The 22602-nt window shown below is 39.9% G+C and overlaps 1 protein-coding gene across 1 annotated transcript in view; it reads left to right on the forward strand.

Moving 5' to 3' along the window:
- Positions 1-22602, forward strand: part of LOC122813776 (sulfotransferase family cytosolic 1B member 1-like) — a 400061-nt gene that overhangs the window by 217560 nt on the left and 159899 nt on the right. Inside the window, exons 3-4 of the mRNA XM_044086273.1 lie at positions 6423-6520; positions 7677-7803. Of these exons, the coding sequence (XP_043942208.1) occupies positions 6423-6520; positions 7677-7803 (225 nt within the window). The remainder of the gene's footprint in view (positions 1-6422; positions 6521-7676; positions 7804-22602) is intronic.

A 22602-nucleotide genomic window follows, 5' to 3' on the forward strand; every position in this document is an offset into this window, starting at 1 on the left:
AAAGGTTGATTGGTAGTAGGATTGTTAGTGGTGGTGGGTTTTCATCAAGCCAGGAAGTTTGATTTCCATGTTTAGTTTTGTATATAGTTATATATGTTATGATTTTTTTATTCATCTTTATTTATCTGCTCATAACTAAATTCAGTAGATATATTTGTAACATTCTAAATGTTCTCTTATAAATGTATGTCTTTAAATGTCAATGGCCGTATTAATCCTATCAAAAGAGGGAGTATAGTTAAATATTTGAAACTGAATAAAGTAGATATAGGTTTCTTACAGGACACGCATATTATTAGTAGAGACCTAGATAGAATGTCTTTTAATGGTTACATGGTCCTTGTACAAGAGAAGAGGCACAATGATACTATGGAGAAAAACATCACCAATGCCTAAAGTCATTGATACTTACTCATTACCAGTGCCTAAAGTCATCGATACTTACTCATTACCAATGCCTAAAGTCATCGATACTTACTCAGACAAGAATGGCATGCTATGTTTGGTAGTTCTGGAGATAAACAAAATGTATGTAACTCTTTAAATTCTTACTGGATACCTGGTTTTGGAGCAGCAACAGCGAATAAGCATCTAGAGTTGATAACTACTAAATCCAAAGGAGAAATAATATATGCAGGAGATTTTAATTGCCTTCTTACAAAAAATGATACTACTAAGGATGATACATTTAGAATATCCCCTGCAGCCAAAAAGTTAAAAAATGTTATCAATGTATTATGTCTTAGGGACATATATGATTTAAAAGAAATACACTTGTTAAAATATACCCATTATTCATATAGGTATGGTACACAAACAATAATTGATAAAGTACTAGTTACTAATAACTTATTTTCTAAGATCCATTAAGTTCTAATTAGCTCCTGCCCACTATCAGATCACAATGCCTTATTCTTTAAGGTTAATATCATGTCTAAGGACCTAATAACCCGGCAAAGATTAACTGTCTACATTACTACACTTAGTGGATTTAAAGAATGGCTTCTTAGTGAAATAAAATCATTTCTAGACATCAGTAATAACAATGAAACCTCAAAGATTATACTTTGGGATTCACTAAAATCTTATTTATATGGTAAGATCAAAAATTGGTATCTAAACAAAAGGAAACCATGTGAAAATGAATTAATACAAATACAATTAAAAATAGACAGAATAAGAAAAAGTCTAAGTACCAAGGACATAAAAACTAATTCTGAATTAAAAGCACTAAGTGCTAGGTATACAGAAACTGTAAATCATAAAGTGGCAATAAATCTAGAAAAATTCAAAATTCAATCCTATTCAGTGAACCCCAAAAACCTACATAGGTTGGCAGTCAAAGCAAAAAAATTTAGCTAGTATTAGTCATATAAAAGAAATTGCTGATAATACGGGGACTAAAATAAAACATGTAACGGAACACAAAGAAATTTTGGAAGTTTTCAGAGTGCATTATGAAAAGTTAAACAACACAAATATTGATCCTGAAAACAATATACTTAAAAGTACATTTTTGAATAAAAATATCAATAAAAGAGTAACAAAAGAACAAAACGCCAATCTACTCAAACCAATATCATTAAAAGAAATTAAAGAATGCATTCAAAATCTTAAAAACAACAAGGCTCTAGGACTAGATGGAGTTATAGGGGAAATATATAAACTGTTTCCAGAGGATACCTTAAAGATTCTAGAGGCAGCTTTTGAGGAGTTTAGGAAAAATAAAAATATCTTTCCTTCATGGAAGTATGCTGTAATATCCCCCATTCTAAAGCAAGATAAAGACACTAAATTAGTAACATCATATTGACATATATCTCTGCTAAATGTAGATTATAAAATTTTTACCTCTCTATACTTACAAAAAGACTGAATCAGTTTATCCCTAAAATAATAGCAGATGATCAAACAGGTTTTATTTTGAATAGGAAAGTTCAAGACAATGTCATCAGACTTCTAACTTTAAGAGATGTTGCAAATAAAAGGAAAAAGAACTATCAATTATTAGTTTAGATATAGAGAAGGCATTTGATTCCTTATATTGGTCATACTTATTTAAAGTTCTGGAAACATTCAATTTCTCTACAGATTTCATAGAATTAATAAATAGCTTATACAAAAACTCTATCGTACATTAAAATTGGGGCTTTTTTATCTAACAAAATTCAAATACTAAAAGGAACTAAGCAAGTTTGCCCTTTGTCACCTCTGCTATTTGCATTGTCAGTGGAGCCATTTGCAAATTACATAAGAAGTAATAATATCATAAATAGTTTTATTGTTAATTCAAATTATACTTCTAAAATACAATTATTTGCGGATGATATAATATTAACTGTAGAAAATCTGGACTCCTCAATATATATTGCAGAAGCTATAGGGTATTTTGAGAAAATTTCAGGTCTAAAATTTAACAACAGTAAAACTGAAACATTGTTAGTGAATAAAAAAGTAAATACTGAATGGAGAAACCATAGTAATTTTAGTTGGGAAATAGCTCTCTTAACTATCTAGGAATATATATAAAACCTAATTGGAAAGAAATTATACAAGTTAATTATAGAAATTTGTTAGATATGATCAAAGAATATATAAATAAATGGAACAAAATATTCCTTACATTTGAAGAAAAATTAACATTAATAAAAATGTGCATTCTCCCAAAATTTGTTTCCTATTCAAACCATAATTATTAGCCCTCCAAAAAAAAATAATAAAACAGCTCAATTCACTTAATTAAATTTTTATGGTTCCTACAAAAGCTGAGAATAAGATATGATTGGGAAAAAGGTAGAACTGCATTCCCATATTTAAAAATCTATACTGAATCAGTTATAATTCATATCATAAGCAAGTGGTTAAGTAACAAATATACTTTAAAATGGAAAAACTTACACATGAATATTCTATTATCTAATGCTGATGATGTAATAAACAATGACATATTTACTGAAAATAATAAAATATTTTTAGTAGTGAAAGACTCAGTATATAAAGAAAATAAACAAGTGAAGCTACCACATTGTATTAGTTATATACTAAACAGTTTTAGGAAAATTATAAACAGAAATTGTATAACAAGACATTTTTTAATATTAATGTTTCCAATAGCACTCATGAAGAATTGTTTAGATTCTTTTAATATGAATAAAATACTGGAAATGAAAGGCAATGGATTAAATTATTGGCACCAGTTCCTAGGTACAAATAAAATCCATGGCACAACAAGTCTTATAGCCAGGTATAACATAAATCAAGATAATTGGTTAAATATTCAAATCTTCAGGGGACATCTAATAAAGGAATTTAAAAGGAGCCAAGTGACTAACATTTTATTACAGCCTAAAATAATCTTTCTTTTATGTGAATTTAAATTCAACACAATATAACATGCGGTTTTCATTATCTAAGATATACAAGACATTAAGAGCAGACTTAATAAAGAGACTTTATAAAGGCATCGTGGACAGATAAGTGCATAATAACAGATGCACTTTTATTTTTAATGCTCCAATACCAGATTATATACCAAAAACACAAGTGCATCTTCTCTGGTGTCTTCTCTCAATAGCAAGGAAAAACATCACTTCAAACTGGAAAAGCAAAAAAAATGTATCTTTTATTGAATTTACATTATTGGCCAAAACTGTATGTAATAGAGAACTTCTAACTCTTGCTTCTAGAACAACAAGAATAACTCATAGAAAGTTATCCTGGATGAAACTTAAAAAGTTATTAGATAAAATGTAATAATTCTGAACAAAGTAGACTAATGTTATGAGCATTTTGTATATAGTTTATTTAATGTTATGTTTATGTATAATTGTTTTCATTATGTAAGAATTTCATGATTTATGAAAATTAATAATAAAAAAAAAGTTTTATAAAAAAAAAAAAAGAAATGCTAGCTGTACAGAATGCACTGACAGCCTTCAAGGACTACCTTCATCCAGGACAACTAATGGTAAGGGCGGACAACACCACGGTTATGTGGTACAAGCAGGGGGGGGGTACACATTCCTACCCCCCTCTGCAGACTAGCCATGGCATTGTGGAACATGGCCTTGAGCTACCAAGTACAACTACAAGCTCAATTCCTGCCAGGAAAGCTCAATATTCTGGCAGATGAACTAAGCAGAAATCTCATGGACCCACATGAATGGAAACTGGAACCACGGATTTTCAACATGTTGACACGCAAATGGGGGAGCCCAGACATAGATCTTTTTGCCTCACCCCAGAACTACCAGTTGGACAAATTTTGCACAAGAACTCCTCACAAAAAAGCCTGGAAAGTGGATGCTCTGTCCTTCAGCTGGAAAAACCTATCAGTCTATGCTTTTCCCCCTCTGCCTCTGCTCTCCAAAGTTCTACTAAAAGTCAAACAGGACAAACCAAAAATGATTTTGATTGCTCCAGACTGGCCTCACCAACACTGGTACCCACTCTTGTGCAGTGTGTCACAGATTTCTCCATGGCACCTGCCTCAGACACCTACTGTCTCAGCAGGAGAACCATATTCTGCACCCTAGGCTCCAAACATTGAATCTAGCAGCTTGGCTAATCATTTAAATTCCCCCTTAGCATCCGTCAGCAAACCTGTGATGGGTGTCATTTTGGAGGCAAGAAGACTTAGTACTAGAAAATCTTATGCTGACAAATGGAAAAGATTCTGTGCCTGGAATCAGTCTCAAGGGATGAGCACAGCAGCGCCCAATTTACCTCAGATTTTGCAATACTTAACTGAAATGCTTCACAAGGGCCTGTCTTTTTCCTCCATAAAAATCCATGTCTCAGCCATTTCAGCTAATTACAACACAGAACCCCCCCTTCTCTCATCCTCTGCTAAAGCAGTATCTCAGAGGGGCCAAAAACTTGAGACCACCCAGGAGAGCTCCAACCCCTGCCTGGGACCTTAACTTTGTATTGGAGAAACTAACTCTACCTCCTTTTGAGCCAGCTGCTACTGGAGACTTAAAATGTCTTTCCTGGAAAACAGCTTTCCTTTTAGCAATCACTTCAGCTAGAAGGATATCTGAATTACAGGCCCTTATGGCAGTGGAGCCTTTCATCATCTTTCATGCGGACAGGGTGTCACTCAGGACCAATCCATCCTTCATGCCCAAGGTGGTATCCAGTGTGGCTCTTAATCAGTCCATTCATTTGCCAACTTTCTTTCCCAATCCACAGAACAAGGGGGAGTGGATTCTGCATTCATTGGATGTACACAGACAACTTAGATTCTACTTGGACAGGACTAAATCTCGAAGAAAATCTGAACAACTGATGGTAGCATTTGCTGCAGGGGCAGAGGGGAAGGCTGTTTCAAAACAAACCATTTCAAAATGGATAAGCCATTGTATTCATTTTTGCTATAAGCACCATGGAAAACCTATCCCCCAGGGGATCAGATCTCATTCCACCAGGGCTGCATCTACTTCTGCAGCCTTTCTCAGAGGTGTTCCTACCAGGGATATTCTAGATGCTGCTACCTGGAGTTCAGTTCATACTTTCACCAAGCATTATCACTTACCAATTTTCTCTAAATCCAGAGCTGGCTTTGCCACTGCTGTTTTACAGGGCCTTATAGCTGGTCCTAATGTGGTATAAATCCATCCTCCCAACCATAGCTTTGGGAATCTACCCAAATGTAATGACTGCAACAGTGAAACATGAAGAACATAGTACAGTTGTGTACACTTACCATAAATGTAGATGTTCAAGTGTATTCATTGTTGCAGTCCTGGTTACTCTCCCTCCCCCCCCCTGTTTTTCTCTTACTATACCTCTTCTTTCTTTTACTATGCTTAAAAGCTTTTTTGGTGTATTTGCTTTTGTTTGGAGGTATATGTTTGTGTTTTTAATTACTTATATATATTTTGCTCCCCATTTGGGGGGCACCTGACATCTGGGGCAAGAAAAACTGATGTAATGGCGTCGGCTGCATGTTTTATATCCCTGATTACCTGACGTTATGGAAGAAGGGACAGCAACCAACGCAGGACCCAAGACTTTGTTAATCAGGCCGACTGAGGGCTACCTGCCAGCAGATTACCCAAATGTAATGACTGCAACAGTGAATATACTTGAACATCTACATTTATGGTAAGTGTACACAACTGTACTATATTCTGTATACATGGCTGTCTTGTAGTTAGATCAGAAGGAGTAAAGAAAGCTTTTTGATGAGGAAAAGTCGGTCTGTATTTGTTAAAGAAATGTTCCATAAAATGATTATATGTCACGTACTCGTGGTTTCTTTGGACAGTATAATGCTTAATAAAACACTCAACTATGTGAGCCTCGAGGCACTTTTGAAAAAATGCAGCTGAATGTGACATTTTCTTACAAGAGCATTTTATTCTGACCCAAATGCATATTTAAACTGATATTTTATTTACTTTACCTCCTGTTTGCAGGAGTAGAACAGGCAGCCAAAATGCCCTCCCCTCGGATGATAAAGACTCATCTTCCCTATCAGCTGGTTCCGAAGTCCTTCTGGGAGCAGAACTGCAAGGTACTGAATAATGTGTAAATGAATTACTTTGTGTTGACATGTTTTGCCTTTTCAACGTTGCTACCCATTTAGTTCCCAGAGGTACTTGGAGATTGTTTGTTTGGTGGACATACATGTTATTACTTTCAAACAAAATCCTAGTTAATGAAGCTTTATTTCCTTAAGTAGATAAAGTCTGACGAATATGTGGCGATTGTGCAGATTAAGACACACCATGAAAGTTCACTTAGATTAGGGCAGGGGTGAGGTGACTGATGGTCCAAAATAGCCAGAATGACAGGCATTCCACATGCTGAACTGGAATTAACCCTTTCCTTCTCTTACCTGCATTAGTTATCAATAGTCCTCCCTGTGGTCGCGTGGGTTTCTTCCGGGTGCTCCGGTTTCCTGCCACATCCCAAAGACATGCTGTAGGTGGATTGGACACTCAAAATTGACCCTAGGTGTGAGTGTGTGCCTTCTGTGGAAGGCTGGGCACCAGGCTGGCAACTCGACACTGTAAAACTCCACTGCCAGTCATGAGCGGACAGGTGATCCGCTGTGGTGACCCCTAACCGGGAAAAGCCGAAAGAAGAAGAAGATTCCTGCTTCTTTTAAAGTGCTGCATAAAATGGGTTCCTCTTAAAAAGTTCAAGGGCCATGAAATGTGATCCTCAGCGCAGGAAAATTTTAATTAAGAATAGAAAAACAAATACTAACTCAGATATTGCATTATCTCTGAGAAATCCCATTTCTCTGAGGTACAGCAATTGCAAATGGTGTGTATAGGTAACAGGGGTAAGGGGATTCGGACCGTATGTTGAAGGGGGTCTAATCCACTTGCAAAACAAAGTGTAACAAGTGTTAGTTTTAGAAGTGGAGTTTTTGAACATTTCAGTCTTTAAGTGGATGGCAACAAGTATGCTAGTTCTGCTACAGACAAAATTGTCACTGAGTATCTTGGTGTGCCTTAATCTTTGCCATCACTGAATTTTTACTAAAATTTTTATGTATTGATTATAAATTATATGATTGTATGCCGTCTTTGTCCTAGCACATCTTGTGCATCTTGGCTCTACAGCCATAGAATATTTTGTCTAGAAAACTTGACTGTATGAAGTATTCACAGAGCTGCGTTTCAAGCAGGAGTTCGACAGTAGCTTTTCTGTTTTACCAGGTGATCTATGTTGCACGGAATGCCAAAGATAATGTGGTGTCCTATTACCATTTTGACAAGATGAACCGTATACAGAGTAATCCAGGCACATGGGAGGAGTACTTTGAAAATTTCATAGAAGGAAACGGTAAGGCCCACTCCATTGGTATTTTGTTTTCAAGGAACAGTGGTACAAATGCAGTTATTTGGGAGTGGCTTACAAGTTTTAGTCTGAACAGTCTACTAATAGTTTTTCAAGGATGCTATAAAAACTATTCCCATTGACTGATAATTGCGTATATGTTTGTGTTTAAGACAGCCAGTGTTGCTTTTTCTGGTATAGGCAGTTAATGAGGTAGCAAACATCTGAAGGCATGTGAGCTTTCAGCATCTCCCCTGAAGACTCTTTATCATGAATAACGGATGTTTGTCAATGTCAGGATCACAGCATAGATCTTTTCTTTGAGAGGGGCTGTAGCAGTATAAAATAAGGTCTTTTTTTGTCCTTCCTTTCAGTCGCTTGTTGAGATGTTTCTTTTTCCTCCATCTTGAGGTAGCACTTGTCTCTGGCTATCGATCCTTATAATGCTGTTTGTCGTGTCTCACTGTTAGTAGGCTTGCATTATTAAAAAACATCTCCAATTCTTCCTGCCACTCTGAAACTTTTAATCAGTATGATTGAGTATATTCTGTTGTGAGTGCCTTTTGCCAAACCTTCAGGAATTGGTAATTATTTATTTTCTACGTATGTTATAATAAAAATACATGACTTGTTTTTCTACGGCTCTTGACACATCAGGATTTACAGTACTACTGTCTTCCTCAGTAAAGAAACACGAGTGTTGTGAGCAGACAACCTTAAGCTTTCCACATACCCTTTTTAACAGGGATAGTTATGCGCAGGTGTTCATTTTGCTTCTGTGAAAGTCATTCTTCCTAACATTGCAAGCTTTCACCAACTTTATCAAAACTAACAAACTGAGTTGCACAAAAGTTTGAGACTCATCTTTTTTAAAGAAAAAACTAAAAAGCTGAGGCAAAAATGGAGGCCAGAAAGAAAGAAACTTCAGCACGAGAGTGTGTGTGTGTGTGTGTGTGTGTGCGCACGTATGTGTGTGTGTTTGTTTGTCTGTGTGTGTGTGTGTGTGTGCGCATGTGCGCGCAAGTGTGTATCTGTGTGTGTATGTGCGCGCAAGTGTGTATGTGTGTTTGTGTGTGTGTGCGCGCGTGCAAGTGTGTGTGTGTGTGTGTGTGTGTGTGCATGCATGTGTGCGCAAGTGTGTATGTGTGTTTGTGTGTGTATATGCGCGCAAGTGTGTGTGTGTGTGTTTGGGGACGATCCCCCGAAGAAGTAGAGAAAGAAAAAATTGTGAGATAAAGAGGATAAAGCTTGACTCTTCATTTAGCAGTGAAATCCTCTCATACGTTCCCATCATCATCATCTTCTTTCAGCTGTTCCCATTAGGGGTCGCCACAGTGGATCATCTGTTTCCATTTCTCCCTGTCCTCTGCATCTTGCTCTGTCACACCAACCACCTGCATGTCCTCTCTCGCCACATCCATAAACCTTGTCTTAGGCCTTCCTCTTTTCCTCTTTCCTAGCAGTTCCATGCTTTGCATCCTTTTCCCAATATACTCAGCATCCCTCCTCAGCACATGTCCAAACCAACGTAATCTTGCCTCTCTGGCTTTGTCTCCAAACTGTCCAACCTGGGCTGACCCTCTAATATACTGATTCCTAATCCTGTCCGTCCTAGTCACACCCAGTGCAAATCGTAACATCTTTAACTCTGCCACATCCAGCTCTGACTCCTGACTTTTCGTCAATGCTACCGTCTCCAACCCATATAGCATAGCTGGTCTCACTACCCTCTTGTAGACCTTCCCTTTCACTCTTATTGGTACTCGTCTATCATAAATCCAAACACTAACAACATAACCTTTCATATTAAATCCAATAATGGGACCCTCATTACCCCTGTCACCAGTACCAAACTGCTAGGTGTCACTATTGATCATAAGCTCAAATTCGACATACACATTACCCAAACAGTAAAGTCTGTTAACAAAAAACTAGGATCTATGTACAGAATTAAAAACTTCCTAACTCCCACTACCAAATTAACTATTGCTCGTACCCATCTCCTCTCTTCCCTTCTCTATGCTTCCCCGATCCTCTCTTTTCTCAATAAACGTGAACTTAACATGCTCTCTCTTGCCTACAACCACATTGCCAGATTTATTACAGGTTCCCCTTATCGAACCCATCATTGCCTTAACCTGAGAAAACTTGGCTGGTTGGAACTGCCAAATCTCCTCAAACTTAGCCAACTCGCCGAAGCTTATAAAATAATCAACCATCCTGATAGAACTCCCTCACTGTGCAAAATTCTGACTCCATATACTAACCTCAACAGTCTCCGATCATCAAACAGCATCCAGATCCTAACCATTAAAGCAAAAAACTCAGGTGGGGATGCCCTTTACGCCAATTCCATTGGCAAGCAGTGGAACTCCCTGCCAAACAACCTTAGACTTACTACTTCGCTCAATCAGTTCAAATCTAACCTTAAAGAGTATCTCTCCACACAATGGACATGCCCATGTCGAGAACCTGACTAACTACATATCTCATAACTTCTAGTCCCATATCCCTAGCCCATTTCCCTAATTGCAGATCTCTAAAATCTCTCTTTCCTTTTAGTAATAAGGAAGATCCCCGATTTCAGTCTATTTTCCAGTATTATTAACGAAATCAATGTTTTGTGTATAACTTCCTGTCTGTCCTTTTGTCTTATATAACATCTATGTAAATTTTCATTCCTGCATATGTAATCTATATTCTCTTTTTAGTAACAATACTTTGAATCTTGTAATTTAAATATGTACTTCCATTTTGTATTGGAGCTTTTCTCCTCGGGCCTCTACTGAAAACGGATATGTATCCAGCTAGACCAGCCCGGTTAACAAATGTAAAATAAATAAATAAATAAATAAATCACTCCTCACACTCTTCTCCACCCACTCCACCCTGCCTGTACTCGTCTTCACCTCTCTTCCACATTCACCATTACTCTGATCTGTTGATCCCAAGTACTTAAACTCGTCCACCTTTACCAACTCTACTCCCTGCATCCTCCCCATTCCTCTACCCTCCCTCTCATTTACACACATATATTCTGTTTTAGCCCTGCTGACCTTCATTCCTCTCCTCTCTAAAGCACATCTCCACCTCTCCAGGGTCTCCTCCACCTGTTCCCTACTCCCACTACATATCACAATGTCATCTGCAAACATCATAGTCCATGGCCCTCCTGTCTAATCTCATCTGTCAACCTGTCCATCACCACTGCAAATAAGAAAGGGCTCAGAGCAGATCCTTGATGTAATCCCACCTCCACCTTAAATGTATCTGTCACTCCCACCGCAGTCCTCACTAATGTCACACTACCTTTGTACATATCCTGTACCAGTCTTACATACTTCTCTGCCACTCCCAATTTCCTCATACAATACCACAACTCCACTCTAGGCACCCTGTCATATGCTTTCTCTATGTCTAGAAAGACACAATGCAACTCCTTCTGACCTTCTCTGTATTTCTCCAGCAACACTCTCGGAGCAAACATCGCATCTGTAGTGCTCTTTCCTGGCATGAAACCATACTGCTGATCACTAATCATCACCTCCCTTCTTAACATAGCTTCCACTACTCTTTCCCATAACTTCATGCTGTGATTGATCAATTTAATCCCTCTGTAGTTACTACAGCTCTGCACATCACCCTTATTCTTAAAAATCGGTACCAAAACACTTTTTCTCCATTCCTCAGGCATCCTCTGACTTTCCAAAATTTCATTAAACAATCTGGTTAAAAATTCCACTGCCATTTCTCCTAAGCATCTCCATGCTTCCACTGGTATGTCATCTGGGCCAACAGCCTTTCCATTCTTCATCCTCTTCATAGCTGTCCTTACTTCCTCCTTGCTAATCTGCTTCACTTCCTGATTCACTATCCCCACATCATCCAACCTTCTCTCTCTCTCTCATTCTCTTCATTCATCAGCCCTTCAAAGTACTCTTTCCATCTACTCAACACACTCTCCTCACTTGTGAGTACGTTGCCCTCACTATCCTTTATCACCCTTACCTGCTGCATATCTTTCCCAGCTCTGTCCCTCTGTCTAGCCAATTGGTACAGGTCCCTTTCTCCCTCTTTAGTGTCCAATCTGTCATACAACTCTTTATATGCCTTATCCTTAGCCTTCGCCACCTCTCTCTTTGCCATGCGCCTCATCTCCTTATACTCATGTCTACTTTCTTCCTCTCTTTGACAATCCCACTTCTTCTTCGCCAGCCTCTTTCTCTGTATACTCTCCTGTACTTCCTCATTCCACCACCATGTCTCCTTGCCCTTCTTCCTCTGTCCAGAAGTCACACCAAGCACCTTCCTAGCAGTCTCCCTGACTAGCTCTGCTGTAGTTACCCAGCTATTTTTCAACTCTTCATTGCCACCCAGTGCCTGTCTTAACTCTTCCCTGAAATCCACCTCACAATCATCCTTTTTTAACTTCCACCATTTAATCCTTGGCACTGCTTTCACACTCCTCCGCTTCTTGATCACCAACATCATCCTGCAGACCACCATTCTATGCTGCTTAACTGCACTTTCCCCAGTCACCACTTTACAGTCTCCAATCTCCTTCAGACTGGCCCTCCTACATAGGATATAATCCACCTGTGTGCATCTTCCTCCACTCTTGTACATCACTCTATGCTCCTCCCTCTTCTTAAAATACATATTCACCACAGCCATGTCCATCCTTTTCGCAAAATCCACAATCATCTGACCTTCTGCATTTCTCTCCTTAACACCATACCTACCCGTCACTTCCTCATCCCCTCTGTTCACTTCATCAACATGCCCATTAAAGTCCGCTCCAATCACTAGTCTCTCACCCTTGGGTACACTCACCACCACTTCATCCAACTCACTCCAAAATTTTTCTTTCTCATCCATTGCACAACCAACTTGTGGAGCATATGCACTAACAACATTCATCATTACACCATCAATTTCAAGCTTCATAAACATCACTCTTATCAGACACTCTCTTCACCTCCAAAACACTCTTGGCATACTGTTCCGTTAGGATAACCCCTACCCCATTTCTTCTGCCATCCACACCATGATAGAACAATGTGAACCCACCTCCTGTACACTTGGCCTTACTTCCCTTCCATCTGATCTCTTGCACGCACAATATATCATCCTTCCTTCTCTCCATCATATCAGCTAGCTCTCTCCCTATACCAGTCATACTGTCAACATTCAAAGTTCCTACCCTCAGTACTACACGCCTAACCTTCCACCTCTCTTCCTGCCTTCGGGCATGCCTTCCCCCTCCTCTTCTTCTTTGACCAACAGTAGCCCAATTTCCGCCAGCACCCTGTTGGCTAACAGTACTGGTGGCGGGCGTTGTTAACCCGGGCCTCGACCGATCCGGTATGTAATTATGAAATATTCTCCGCATCAGTAACTTGGCAGAGGTTTTACGCCGGATGCCTTTCTTGACGCAACCCTCCCCATTTATCTGGGCTTGGGACTGGCACAAAGAAATGCACTGGTTTGTGCATCCCCAGTGGCTGGGTTTATCCTCTCATACGTTCCCACGTTGGTGAAAAAATAGCTTTGCAAAGGGTAGTCAGGGGATGATCACTTGACTGCAAAATTGCTAATTCATTGAAACTGTTTTTGACAGAGCTGTAACAAAAAGAAAGTACTCATTCCTATGTTATTGAGTTGAAGATTTTAATTTGGGGCAGACTGAGCCTACTGGTAAGTGGATGACCATTGCCACATTTCCTCTTGGTTGTCAGCTGAAAACATTATATTTGGGGAGATGGTACAGTTGTTTTGGGAGGTGTGCAGTTGGAATACTAAGGCAAATGTTCGTTAAAAGGTAATAAAAGTGATTAAAATTCAAATATAGTTAACCTTCAGAAGTACCCCGCCAAGATTCTTTTACCTAGGATTAGGTCAGATCTCGTTTGCAATTTCAAGGCTGATTTATCAGTAACTGATTTGCTTTTCCCTTGGTCTTTATTTTCTTCACCCTTATGTAGCTTGCCATCTGATATGAAATCTAGAGTTGTGATCAGACCAAGAAAAAAAAAAAAGAACTTGTATTTCAGTAAATGCTGCAATGCAGTATGTAAATCCATACATTACAATCTAGTACCAGAGTATTTATTTGTTAATCAGGTAGATAGTGCAGTCCAAAAAGTTTTTTTCAGACACAACCCTGGCCAAAGATGAAGACAAACAAAGTACAGTTAGACTGAGCACACGAATTTTAAAGAAAGTCAAGCTTAAAGTTAACATCAGCAAAAATGTATTTAAACACTGGCTGTAATATTTGCAGTAGATGAGACAAGGCAATGACCAGAACATGGGTAAATCTCAGTAAGATTCCAAAAAATATGTTTGGGTTCTTTAAGACACAAGTATTATAGCATTGTGAAAAGCTCAGTAAAAGGGAACAATGTGTCTGTTATTTGAAACATTCATTGTCTTACACTGAAGTGAGATTATCTTGTAGTTTCATTTAGAATCCTGCACGATTTTGTTCCAGCTTGCGGGAATCTTTTTCCAGGAGAAATAATCTGAGACAATCTTAGAAAATGCTTACAAGTGCAATTGGTTAACTTGTACCTGACTGTACTCGGATTCCACTGAATGTGAGGCTAAACAAAAAGCAGATAAAATGAGGCACACTAATGACAGAACGCACCAGTGATATGGCAGTCAGAGTCTCTGCCTTAGAGGTTTCTTTTAAGGAGGTTTACCTGATTTAGATCACAAGTTTACCTAGGTAGTAATGGAAACTCCTAATGATATGGGCATCCTACAAAAAGGCCTCATTAAGACAGATGCCTGGTGTCAAAGCCATGGCCTCAAGCTCAATGCCAAAAAGTGCATTGTCATCCCCTTTGTTAAAACCTCTGTACCCATGAACTACCACATAGATGGTAGTGTACTTAACACCTAAAGTGTGATAAGAGACCTTGGGACATAGGTGGACAGTAGTCTCTCCTTTGATAATCACATCGCCACAGTAGTCAGGAAATCCTTCTACGTGGCACACCTCATCACAAAAGGCTTCTCATCCAGGAAAAAAAGAGGTAATTGTTCCACTCTACTCGTCACTCATTAGATCCATTATAGAGTACAACTCCCCTTTTGGTATGTACCTCACAAGACATCTACAATAACTGGAAAGGCCGCAGAAATACCTCACAAAGAGGATTACCGGCCTCAAACAGATGCCCTACGCAGACGGTCTCAAAAAACTCCAGCTTTACTCTGTCGCATATCGCCTACTCAGAGGTGATCTCTGCCTAACATACAAAGCTATGTCAAACCCAAAGCTGTTGGACATACTCCACTTAAAGAAATCCCAATCCCTCCGAGCTACACACTCTAGGGACCTAAACCTTGTCACCACAATAAAGAGAACATGCTGGAGGGATAGATTCCTGTCCCAGAGACTTCCCATACTCTGGAACAAACTACCTGTATATGTCAAACAAAGCTCCTTATTAGCACTCTTCAAGAAAAATCTTGATGATTGGATAGGAGATAGGAAATTCAATAAGAATAAGAATACACAGTAAACGCTGGCTCCCAAAGGTCCACTTCAAAAAAGAGGAAGAAAAATCCAAAGGCAGGAACACTGGAAGCAGACCTCCACGATTGTAAAACAGGTTTTATTGAGAAGATGAGCGCTTTTGCGTACACTAGGTAAGCTTCATCAGATCCATTAATACAAGAAAAAGACAAGTTCTATATATACCAAAAAATCTGCATGCAATCAACAATTAGGCAGTCAATTGTTAAATTGATGGGAGACATTTAAAGTGCTAGTGCCTAACCTGCTACTTGTAAAAAACTAACTGAAGTAAAGATAATGTATCTAAAAATACATGCAAAAAATGCTTGACATTCTATATCTAAAACACATGAGTAAATATGCGAATAAATATATGTAAGTAAATATATAGATAGATAAATAAATAAATAAATAACTGAACAATGCTGCTATATTACTAAATCTGAGCCTAGGTCTCACAACCTAAAATCTACAACTTATACGTGTGATGGTATTATTATTGTTATTTATTTGTTATTATTCTAAAAAGTTATGAGAATAATTATAGAATAAACAAATAAATCAGTCAATTACTATGCAAAAAATGTCAAGTCCTTCAAGCTGCTATACATCAAATATATAGCATATGGTAAATAACAACTGATATATGATACTTATGTATATAATGTATAATTTATAAGCCAGTAATGTCTACTCATATAAAACATGAAGGCATAAGAAAGCGTAACAATATATATATATATATATATATAGATATATATATATATATATATATATAGATATATATATATATATATATATATGGGAACATATATGCATGAAATAAAATGAAGTCAATATGATGCAGTAGGATACAAAAATTATATACAATAAGAATAAAATACACACCCATCTTTTCATCAAATGTAGTCCAACATAGATGCCCTGTCTAATTAATAGGTCTAACAAAAATAAAATGAATGGTACATGATGTAACAACATACTCATTCTATTTAGAATTAATATTGATAACTGTATCACTGTATATAAATGTATAAGAATGTGCACTTCTAAAAACTTCTATAATTATCTATTTGAGACTACGTCCTTTCAAAGGGGCTCTAACACTCACATATTGGTTGAGCCCTGGAGGATGATGTGCTTTGAGTCTCAAAATCCAACTTAATTCATTATTTTCCAAGTCATTAAAACCATCACCTAACCTCTTGTTTGGTGTAATTATCTGTAAAACTCTAAAGGCAAACATGTGTCCTGGATTGTTCATGATATGTTTCGCCAATGCATTTTTAGAATCACATAGGTTCATAGGTTCATAGGTTTATACTAGGCTATCTGCCCTAAGGCATTTATAAGCCTAGCCCAAAGTTTTGTGGCTTACGCCACCCCTTATATGAAAAAATACTGTGCCCATTAGTTTGTTGTGCCTCTGTCCAGCAGTGACACAGAAATGATTCCCGGGGTAAACCTACGATCTCCCATCCACAGGTCAAGATTTCTCTTGAACAGAGCCAGCGAGGTGCTCTGCCTCACATGGACCGGGATTTTATTCCACAGCATAGGGAGTCTCTGAGTGATAAATCTATCCCTCCAGCACATCCTATTTATATCCGTGCTAAGGTTTAAGTCGCTTGCTCTAGTGGTTTTGGTGGATTTGGATTTTTTGAGGTGGAGCATGTATATTAATTCCGGTTTGGACATGGCCTTGTATGTCAGGCACATGTCACCTCTGAGCAGAAGGTATGCGACTGAATAGAGCTGGAGTTTCTTCAATCTGGCAGCATATGACAGATTTTGGAGTCCTTTTATCCTTTTGGTGAGGAACTTTTGGGGTCTCTCCAATTGCTGCAGATGTCGGGTGAGATACATCCCGAATGGGGCATTGTACTCGATCATTGGTCTGATAAGTGAAGAGTACAGGGGAACAATGACCTCACTAGATCTGGATGTGAATCCCTTCATGATCAGGTGGGCAATGTAGAAGGTCTTTCTAACCACTTTAGCAACGTGAGTGTCAAAAAAAAGGCCAATGTCAACCTGGGTCCCCAGGTCCCTGATAACCTCTTCTATGCTTAGTGGATTGCCACCTATATGGTAGCTTGGGGTTACCTTGTTTTTCCCGAAGGGTATGACTATACATTTTTTGGTGTTTAACTTCAGGCCATGGCTCTGGCACCAGCTATCTGTTTCCGTGAGTCCTTTCTGAAGGATATCCATGTCCGATGCACTTTCCACTATGGCGCCCAGTTTGCAGTCGTCTGCAAACTTTGTCAGCCAAAGTCCTCCCATGTTGGCCTGTACTTCTGAGAAGTAGATGCCGAACAATAGGCGGCCAAGGACCGAGCCCTGTGGGGCACCACTTGTGACCGGCTTGGAGTCTGACATAGCGCCAGCAACTCTAACCCTGTGGGTTCTGTCCTTAAGCCAGTTTGCAACCCATCTTGTGACATATGGGTTTACATTTAAGCTGGTACGTTTTTCTACAATACCCATTCTTGATATCATAAACATGTTCATATATCCTTTCTTTTAGACATCTAGTTGTCATGCCTATGTAAAAAGCCTGACAGATTTTGCAATCAGCTAAATATACCAAATTCTTATCTTCACATGTTGCTATTAGGCTTGGTTCAAATTTGAAGGCTATCATAGGATGTACAAAAACCTGTTGTGTGGTGATCATTACACACATGCTGCACTTGCCACAAGGGAAAGTGCCTGGTCTCTTAATAATATCTGATCTATCTCTTTTGTGCTCACTCATCCGCTCTACACATAATAGTCTTCTTAAGTTCTTACTATTACGATAAACAAAATCTCTGCCTAGCATACAAAGCTATGTCAAACCCAGAGCTGTTGGACATACTCCACTTAAAGAAATCCCAGTCCCTCCGAGCTACACACTCTAGGGACCTAAACCTTGTCACCACAATAAAGAGAACATGCTGGAGGGATAGATTCCTGTCCCAGAGACTTCCCATACTCTGGAACAAACTACCTGTGTATGTCAAACAAAGCTCCTTATTAGCACTCTTCAAGAAAAATCTTGATGATTGGATAGGAGATAGGAAATTCACCCCAGGGATCACTTCTGTGGCTCTGCACAACAGGATCACAGGAAAATAATTTTCTTGGGTGGGGAAAGCCAGTGCACCTTTCTGGCTAGGCTTATATAGGCCCTGGAGCCAACAGCCTAGTACTTATCTATGAACCTATAATATAAAGGTAAACCAAAGGCACAATTTAACAGTACCTCAGAGAACCAAATATTTCATCACAGCGATTCTAAGCAAGTTTCTGTAAGAAGCAGAAGCAGCAACACATGAAAAGACACAAGGTTTCCAGAAAGTTTAAAAGGTCTGCCTTGGACTGCCAAGTTTTGTATTGTGCGGACTGAATAGCTGAAAGTCCAGATTTACATATACTAATTCAGAGATTGTCATTTCAGAATTTTCACTTTTCTTATTTGGTAATCTTGGAGTTGGAGTAAAGTTCGGGGGTGTAGGTGGCTTGCCTCCCACACTGGTGATAAAAGAAGTTGAAGGAGAAGAGTGATGTTTGATATTTGCTGCTCTTCCAGTGTGTCAGGACTTGGCATTGTGACTTCCAACATTTTAATGGGGAGCTGTTCAATAACTCCCTTTGGAAGCAGTACTCCAGATGGCCACTTGATTTTCAGAGTAACTACAGAATGCATTCACTCTTCTTCCATCTGTGGTTTTGGAAGGAAAATTTGTCAGCCCTGCATATAACCCTGGATTATGATTATAACAAATGGATAATCGTTATGCATCATAAGAAGTGATTATACAACAGAGCTTATAAAGAGAAGTCCCTATGGCACTTCTGATGGATTGCTTCAGCAAAGAAACTGTGCCTTGCATATAGACCCGGAACTGCTCCACAAACATACAATGGCTGTGTAGTCCTATCTTACCTTCATTCTTACATATGGGATCAGAGCCGAGACTCTGCCTATTTACAAGCTGGAAGTATTCTAGTTGGCTCATGGCTAGGTAGGTATCCCATGGTGCACCAGTACAATCCCCAGATCTTGTTTGCTGCATCGACGAGTTCGGTTGTGCTTCTCTTTGGTTCTGGCTAAGTTTTGCATTTACTTAAACTTATTCAAAAATTTTTGGACTGTTTTAATCAAAAACTGTTATTGGATCATTGTTTAGTCACAGTTTGTGTAGTTTGCAATTTAGAATAGTTAATCTTTATAATTGCGCCATTTGGTGCAATCTTTGGCCTTTTGGCCTTTTTGGCTTCTTAGTATTGGTATCCTGTGTGCTGGTTTTCATGTTTCTTAATGGTCTTAGTATTTGTAGGTGCCTTTTGTGCTCTGTTAGACTGTGTGTTGTTCAGATTCCCGCTTGTTGAATCCATAGACTGGCTCCGTGAAATGGTCTCAGTGGTCGGCTCTAAAATATTTGGAACTGACCCTGTAATCACAGTACTGCTGCCAGTCAGCACCGAACTCTGTGGAGCTGATGAGACAGTTGACTTATCCGATTTGGTGATTTTTAAGAGGTGGCTCCGAGACATCAGCCGGTGCTGGGGAGGGCTTTTTAGAGGACTTAGACTTTTCCTTTGTAGATTTAAAAGAGGAGGAAGAGCAAGCCAGATCTTCCTCAAAGGAAGGTTTAAGAAGACCTTTTAGGATTAGCTTATTTTTTCTTTCTTGCAAAACCTTAGCACTGAAAGAGTGGCAAAATAAGCAAGTCTCCTGTAAATGGATGGCCCCCACCCCAAACAGTAAATGAAGTTACTGTGGCCATCCGTTATGGACATCTTCTGTGAGCATTTAATACATTTCTTAAAGCCAGATGGCTTATGGTCCTTACTGTCTTTAGACATTCTCACAGAGATAAGCATACACACACAGAGAAAGAAGGAGAGAGAGGACTAGGTCCTTTAATTTAAACGGGCCTAGACCTGCAGGAAAGAGAAAGACACCCCTATATTGAAGTCTCTAATACTGCAAAGATCCCGCTCTCCTACTCTGTCATCCAGGAGCTTATCAGACGAAGATGTGGAGAGGGTAGTGCTGAGACTGTTGAAGTCATCTATCTTACCTAAATTGTTATTGGCTCTGACCCAGTTGGTTCTGGAGCCACTTGAGTCCGTTAAGCTCCCTTCAATCATTCCTGCTCCGAGCCATGCTGGTCTTTCGGAGCTGGAGTGTTTGGTACCACTGGTGGAACCTTTGGCTCCAGCTCCCCCTGTGGCTGTTTCAGAGCCAAGTTCTGCTCCGACATTCTCAGCACCGTCCGTAGTGTCTAGGAGCCGAAGCTCCCTGGTCGGCCCCGTCAGGGATGCTTGGAACCAAACTTCTTCACTTCCGAGTCTTCCTCTCAGCGTGTCGGTGAGAGTGAGTTCAGATCCTATGTCTATCTCGGAGCCGATGGCATCCTCGGCCTCCTTGGAGCCGGGGAGGTCTTTGGTGCAGGAGAGGTCGGCATTTGAGATGATGAGGAGTGTGCTTTCCTGATCGTCAGCTCCTACCAACGGTACCGACACACTTCCCCGTAAGGCACCTACTTCTGTCTCAGCTCCTATTCTCTCCTTGGACAGCAGAGATCCTCAGCCTCAGGAGCCACCGGCTGGTGGCCCCCACTCTTCTGAGACCTCTCTGGAATATCCTTCTGAAGAGCCTCCATGGAAGAGAACATGTAAGAGGAAGCATGTAGACTCCCAGGATGAGTCTCTGACCTCTGACACTGACCTCGAGGAGTCAGAAGGGTCCCCCAAGTCGTCCTCTGATGATGCCTCTTTCATAAACATCCTGAAAATCCTTAGAGGTGCGGCTGGCCCACTGTCACCCCTTCTGATGAGGAGTCAGTGTAGCTGAAGGCTTTTGGGTCTCAACCTTCAGCCTCTTGGGTGTCTCTACCCTTCGAACTGATGGAGCTAGCTAGTCGAAAGGTGTGGGATACTCCTGATGCCATGTAGCCAGTCCCCATGAGACTGAATAGGTTTCTCTCTGCACCCCCAGAAAAGGATTTTTTGTCTAAAGGTGTTCCCGTAGATGCCATGGTGGTGGTAATGGCCACTAAGAAGGAGCTAGCTGAGACTTCTTCTTCTGTTCATCCACTGAATAAGGAGTCTCGAACGATGGACAGATACAGGACGTGCATCTTTGCTTCAGTGGCATTTACCCTTAGATCGTTGAACTACCTTACTCACTTCATGAGGCTTCAGAGAGATCTCCTTAAAGAGTTAGGAGATTCTCTACAAGGTACATGTACTGAGGGAGTCCCTGACAAGGTGTCTTCCCAGTTGTCCACCTTGAACTTTATCGTCAACTCTTCTATGTGGTTTATTTTGTATGCAGCTGATGGAGCGAGTAGGGCAGCGGGTTCAGGAATTTCCATAAGGCGTCATTCCTGGATGCATTTCTGTAACTTTGCAGAACCGTTCAAGTCTACCTTTACCAATGCCCCCTTCGACGGTTCCTCATTGTATGGACCCAAGGTAAAAGACACTCTCACCCGGTGCGAGCAAAAAAGAAAAACACTCTCTGTCATTAGAGTACATTTTACTGTTCCCTCTAGACCATACCCTAAGGGTCAGAGGGGCGGTAAGAAGTGGTTCAAGAAGTCCCAGAGGTTTTTCCAAGATGCACAGGGTGACTCCTCCTTCAGAGGCAGAGGAGGAAGGAGGAAATGGTAGATGTCACCCTAGAGGCAGGGGTGGTCCGCAAAACCAGGGAGGTTGCGATTCCTTTCGGGTCTGGCCTTACCAGCCCTCCTGATGTGGGGCCCAACTGTGCTTCACTGGGGCCGGTCGGGGGACACATTTCTTTGTATCCAGAAGCCTGGCTGGGTATCACTCAAGACAAGTGGGTATAAAGAATTATTACCAGAGGTTATGTCATACCCTTTTCTCTTCCACCTTTTGTTCCCAAGAGGATCCCAGATGTTACACTCAATCACAGGGATCAGGCAGTTGTGGAGGTCAACAAGTTGCTGTCAAAAAGAGTCATGCAAACCCGTCCCAGCAGACCAGATAGGATCTGGAATTTACTCCAGATTCTTTTTAGTGCCAAAACGTACAGGGGACTGGAGGCCCATCTTGGACCTCAGCAAATTGAATGAATCAGTAAAGAAGGACAAGTTCCGGATGGTGACACTGCAGTCTATACTCCTGTTATTAGGGAAAGACAATTGGATGTGCTCAATAGATCTCCAAGACGCCTACTACCACATAAAATGGATAGGGCGCCGAGGAGTCATCTACGCTTCCGGCTGGGAGACAGTCATTACCAGTTTCTT

The sequence above is a fragment of the Protopterus annectens genome, chromosome 10.part0 (genome assembly GCF_019279795.1).
Source record: "Protopterus annectens isolate FY-2018-M chromosome 10.part0, PAN1.0, whole genome shotgun sequence".
NCBI lineage: Eukaryota > Metazoa > Chordata > Ceratodontiformes > Protopteridae > Protopterus > Protopterus annectens.